Source organism: Dictyostelium purpureum, assembly GCF_000190715.1.
Source record: "Dictyostelium purpureum unplaced genomic scaffold DICPUscaffold_241, whole genome shotgun sequence".
NCBI lineage: Eukaryota > Evosea > Eumycetozoa > Dictyosteliales > Dictyosteliaceae > Dictyostelium > Dictyostelium purpureum.
The window spans coordinates 43,911-49,910 of record NW_003519577.1 but is presented as its reverse complement, the minus strand read 5'-3'; the positions used below and the strand labels follow the sequence as shown (position 1 = coordinate 49,910).

At 21.8% G+C, this 6,000-nt stretch overlaps 2 protein-coding genes across 2 annotated transcripts; both read left to right on the top strand.

The window, feature by feature from the left end:
* Positions 1 to 1,163: 1,163 nt before the first annotated feature.
* DICPUDRAFT_92558 (uncharacterized protein) lies at positions 1,164 to 3,536 on the top strand (the record flags this gene model as incomplete). The annotated part of the gene is made up of 3 exons (XM_003290749.1): positions 1,164 to 1,263; positions 2,158 to 3,225; positions 3,331 to 3,536. Coding segments are annotated over exons 2-3 (1,209 nt in total), but the record flags the coding sequence as incomplete, so codon positions are not given.
* A 560-nt stretch (positions 3,537 to 4,096) lies between these two features.
* DICPUDRAFT_92556 (uncharacterized protein) lies at positions 4,097 to 4,882 on the top strand. The gene has a single exon (XM_003290748.1). It carries the CDS (start codon positions 4,185 to 4,187, stop codon positions 4,803 to 4,805), a length of 621 nt encoding a protein of 206 aa, XP_003290796.1. The 5' UTR covers positions 4,097 to 4,184; the 3' UTR covers positions 4,806 to 4,882.
* Positions 4,883 to 6,000: the final 1,118 nt, after the last annotated feature.

Here is a 6,000-nt window from a genome sequence, read left to right as displayed (position 1 = left end):
TAGATTTAATTGTATATAAAATAAGATTATATTATATCCATTGATATATCCTCCATTAAAACTAACTCTATTTATTTTAATGGTTATGAAAATCACTCTATTAACTACCTACACTTTTTTTTTTTTTTAATTTTTTTATTTTCTCTTATCTAATAAAACATTAAATTTTGAACTATAATACTTATATTATCAAAAAAATAATAAATTTAAACACACACATTACTCCATGCAAAAACACTATAAATAATAAAAATAATAATATTGAAAATAACAATATTAACAAAACTAATAAAAAAAAAACTTTTAAAAACGAATAATTATTTTTTTATTTATTTTTTTTTACAACCTTTTTTGTTTTTTCCAATATAAATAAAACCAATAAATATTATTTTATTTATTTATTTAATAATAACAATAATTTTATATAACACAATATTTAAATAATTTATTTAAAATTTTATTTATTTATATAATATTTATTATCTTTCAAATAAACCAGAAAAAATTAGATCATAATAAATAAAGTACGCCTCATACAAATTAATTGTATAAATACTATATCGATTATGAAAATAAAATGATTAAACGATATAATTATTAATAAAATATTTATAATAATAAATAATTTTATAAATAAATATCTTTAAAAAATATAAAACTTTTTTTTCAAAAAAAAAAAATTAAAAATAAAAAAAGTTTTATATTTTCTTTCAAAATTTGCATTTTTTTTTAAAATTATAAATATATTTTTCGTTTTTGGATATTTTTATTCAAACTATTATGTTACCATGATATCAAAAACACATTAAAAAAAAAAGTCATTGATAATAGTGCATAGCTCCATTGTTAGCAATCTAATTTTTTTTTTCAAAAAAATAATTTTTATTTTTTTTAACATTATCACCAAAAAAGTTTATTAGTGCTATAAATAAAAAACAATAATAGATATAGATATATAAAAATAGTTTAGTTATAGTGTGTGTGTTGTGTTTTTATTAATAATAATAATAATAAAAATAGTTTGTGTGTGTGTGTGTTTAATTGTGGGTGTTTTGAAAAATAATTAATTGAATATGTTTAATAACCACGCTTCTATATTTATATATACACATTTATAATTATATTAATTATTAATATTAATACTTTTATTGTCAACAAAATAGCATTTTTCATATAACATATATATAATCAACAGCAGAAGTAGTATCCAAAAAACAAAGCAACTAATTAAAACTAACAATCATTCATATAAACAAAAAAATTGTAATTATTAATCATTTTAAATTGTGTGTGTGTTATATAACACATGTGTCACATTTGAATTTTTATTGTATATTATTTTTGTTTTTTCATTTTCATTTTTTTTTTTGTTTTTTGTTTTTTTGTTTCTATTTAAAATGGATGATCAAACGGTGCTTTGATAATTTATTTACTATATCATCCTCAATCCCGCCACCCAATACTCAACTCACCCACTTTTTTTTTTAAAAGATAATTTATTATAAATATTATTTACTACAATGTGTTTTAAAATACAATAAATATATTTTTGGATCTTAAAGAATAAGGCACTTTAATAAATAGGATAGTACAATAGTAAAAATAATAACAATTTTAATTTCAATTAAAAAAATAAAAAATAAAAAATATAAACAACAAACTTTATCTTTAATTATATTTGCATCTTTAATATGAGTAAATAATAAAGATTAAAATTAATTATATACAATATATTTTATTTTTACTCTATATAAAACTATTACTCTCATTTACTCATTTTCCAAAATAATATAAAAAAAAAATAGTAATAGCAATAGTAAATATATTTTATGTGCAACTGTAACAATAACTAAACTATTACCCCTATCATAACCATTTATATCACTGCCAATTATTTTAACCAAAAAAAAATATACCAATATTAATAATAAATACAACTACAATAAAAAGATAAACCACAGTTTTAATAATAAAAAAATTTAAACGTGTAATTTCTTTTTTTTTCTTTCTTTTCTTTTTTTTTTTTATTTTTTTTTAATATTATTTATTTATTTTTTAAAATATAAAAAGCTTTTATTAATTTTAAATTACTTTTAATTAAAAAAAAAAAACATATTTATTAAAAATTGATTTTTAAATTAAAAAAAAAAAAAATAGTAAAAATAATAATATATCAACCACTTTATATAAAAACAAATATATAAATAACAATTAATATCATATGGAAAGGTTATCATCATATTTTGAAAACTTTTCAGAAACATCAAAGAGAAAAAAAGATTATCACAAAGTTAGACACGAATTGCAAACTGATGAAAACTATTTAAGCGATCCAGTACCATCAACAGAAACAGATGATCATTCTTTAAAAAATGCTGATATGATTCAATTGGAGGAACAGACACCAAATGGAGATTTGGCCTCAGACGGTGGAGCAAAAAACTTTAAAAAGTGTTTAAATGTAACCGATTTATTAGCATTTGGTGTCGGTAGTATTATTGGTTCTGGTATTTTCGTTACTACAGGTGTTGCTGCAAGAGATATTGCTGGACCAGGTGTTTTTCTCTCTTTTATTATTTCTGGTTTTTGTTGTTGTCTTTCTGGTTTATGTTATGCCGAATTTGCCTCTAAAATCCCATGCTCGGGTTCTGCCTATTCCTACTCATATATTCTTATTGGTGAATTAGTTGCATGGATTGTTGGTTGGGATCTTACCTTGGAATATATGATTGCTAGTGCTACAGTCGGTAGAGGTTGGTCCGGTTATTTAAAATCAATCATTATATCAGGTGGTGGCTATTTACCAAAACCTTTGGATCCAATAGATTTAGGTGGTGGTTTTTCCGTTGATATAATTGCTTTCATGAGTATTATTATATTGTCATTGGTCATTGCTTTTGGTATGAAGGAAAGTGCTAGATTTAATAAAATCTTTGTCGTTATCAAAATCGCAATTATCATATTTATTATCATTCTCGGTGGAATGCATACAGACTCTAAAAATTGGTCCAACTTTGCCCCATATGGTGAAAAGGGTATATTTGGTGCTGCCGCTATAACCTTCTTTGCCTATTTGGGCTTTGATGGTGTTTGTAATGTAGCTGAAGAAGTCCCAAATCCACAAAGAGATTTACCAATTGGTATTTTAGGTTCATTAGGTATCTCAACTGTATTATATGTTGCAGTTTGTGTGGTTTTAACTCTAATGGTTCCATATCAATTACTGTAAGTATTTCTTTTTTTTAATTTTCATTTGGTACCTTCTCAGACACCAACTAAATTTTTAAAAAAACTAATTTTTTTTTTTTTTATTTTAAATTTTCTCTATAGTGATCCAGAAGCACCACTTTCAGTAGCATTTAACAATATTGGATTAAATTGGGCATCTATTATCGTTGCTATTGGTGCATTTGCAGGTTTAACTACTGCTCAATTAGGTGGTTTAATCAGTCAACCAAGATTATACTATTCATTAAGTAAAGATGGTTTATTACCAAAATGGTTTGGTGTTATTCATCCAAGATTCAAAACACCATTTAATGCAACTGTATTTTCTGGACTCTGTTGTGCCACCATTTCACTATTTGTAAAGATTGATATTTTAGCTAATATGGTCTCAATTGGTACACTATTATCCTTTACCCTTGTTTCAACCTGTCTTTTAGTTTTAAGATACCCATCACCACGTTTTAAACACGACTCACAAGGTAATTATTACTTTATATCTCTTTATTATTTTATTCTATTAAATTTATTTTTATTTTTTTATTTTCTAATTACTAATTTTTTTATATAAAGCCTCATTCCCAGTTAATAAATTACCACTTTTCTTACAAAAGCCATTAACTCTTGTACCATTTATTATTGTCTGTGCTATGATAACATCTCTTGCCTATATCCATAGTTTACACTATAGCATCATTATCATATTTGGTTTCTTTGGTCTTCTCTTCTCTGCTATTCCATTCTTTTATAAGCAAACTGATAGTCCAATTATATCAGCATCAAAGAAAGCATTTGTTTGTCCACTCGTTCCATTCATTCCACTCCTTTCAATTTGGGCAAATTCTTATTTAATGGTTTCTCTTAGTTGGGGAACCTGGGTACGTTTAATCATTTGGTTATTTATTGGCTTTTGTATATATTTCTTCTATGGCCGTAAAAATAGCAGATTAGGTAAAGAAATGGAAATTGAAAGAATGAGTAGTGATAGCAGTGATTCAGCCGAAACCATTACCAGTGGCAATGACATTACAACCACCGGTGGTGAAAATAGTGACGATATCGGATCATCAGGTATTTCAAACTGCATTACTACTTCAAATGTAGGTATTGTTTCAAATCCATTAAATGACTCTTGTGAAAATATAAAAAAAAGTGAAAAACAACCACTTTCACCCTCAATTGCCGGTTTGTCCAACAAAACCCCAAAGAGTAAAGGATCAACACCCCTATCCTCTTTATCACCAGCAATCCAAGGTATCTCAAATAAAATATCAACTCCAAAAAGTAAAAGCTCAACACCTAAAGTTAAATCAACTTCATCTGGTACTTATGATCAATTAAATGATGATGATTTAAATAATAATTTTTCATTAAATGGTCATAATAATAATGATGATAATGATAATGATAATGATAATAATGACAATAATAATGACAATAATAGCGATAATGTAGATGATAATATGGATAATATAGATTTAAATGATAATATAATAGATGAACCTCATAATAATAATAATAATAATAATAATAATAATAATAATAATAATAATAATAATAATAATAATAGTGTTATATAAATAATTTTACGAATATTTTAATAAATACCGAGCATATTACTAAAATACAAATATAATAATTAAAAATAAAAATATTTAAAAAGAAAAAAAAAAAAAAAAAACCTTTTTTTTTAAATAATAGAAAACAAAATATTTTTTTTTTATTTTTTTTTAAATTTTATTTTATTTATCTTTTATTTTTTTATTGGGAATATTTATATTTTAACATATGACCTGATAGTTTTTTTTTTGATGAAATAAAAATAGAATTTTTTTAAATATACTTTTAAAATACTATTATTATTTTTATTTTTTTATTTAACTATTAAATTAATTTTTTAATTTTTTATTTAATTAAATATTTTTTTATTTTTTTTCCTTTTTTTAATTTTTTGTTTATTCCTTTTTTTTTTTGGACACCCCCCCCTTTTGGGTTAAAAAAAAAAAATTAAATTTTGCCATTTTCCCCCCCGGAATTCGGGGCTCCCCCCCAGGAAACCCCCCCCAATTCCAATTTTTAAAAAAATTGTAAAAAAAAAAAAATTTTTTTTTTTTTTTTTTTTTTTTTTTTTTTTTTTTTTTTTTGGTTGTTGCTTTTTTTTTTTTTTTTTTTTTTTAATTTAAAATTTAAAAATAATTTTAAATTTAATAAAAAAAATTAAAGTTTTATTATTTCATATCTATTTATATAAATGAAATACTGTATAATATCTCTTTTAATAAATAGTAGTTAGAAAAATAATATTATAATTAACTTAAAGATTTTTTTAATATTTTATTTTGATAAATAATTATATCAATTTTTTTAAAAAAAAACATAGTAGCAAAACTAATATAACAACTAAAAAAAAGGTACAACAAAAAGTAAATATAAATATATTAGGTAATATAAAAATAAGGTACAACAAAAAGTAAATATAAATATATTAGGTAATATAAAAATAAAAATAAAAATAAAAATAAAAATAAAAATAAAAATAAAAATAAAAATAAAAATAAAAATAAAAAAAAAAAAGAAATATAAATATAATTATAAATAAAAATATAATTATAATATAACAAAAATACACATTCCCAAATCTCATCCTTATCAAAAACACCCACCCAAAAAAAAAAAAAAAAAACCAACCACGCACACATAGACAAATTTAATATAAATTTTTTTTAAAATAAAACTAAAAATATATTTGGAAACTTAACATCAAAACATCATCAA

Coding starts and splice junctions, on each gene's coding strand:
- DICPUDRAFT_92556 (XM_003290748.1), top strand. CDS start 4,185: ATGGAAATTGAAAGAATGAGTAGTGATAGCAGTGATTCAGCCGAAACC.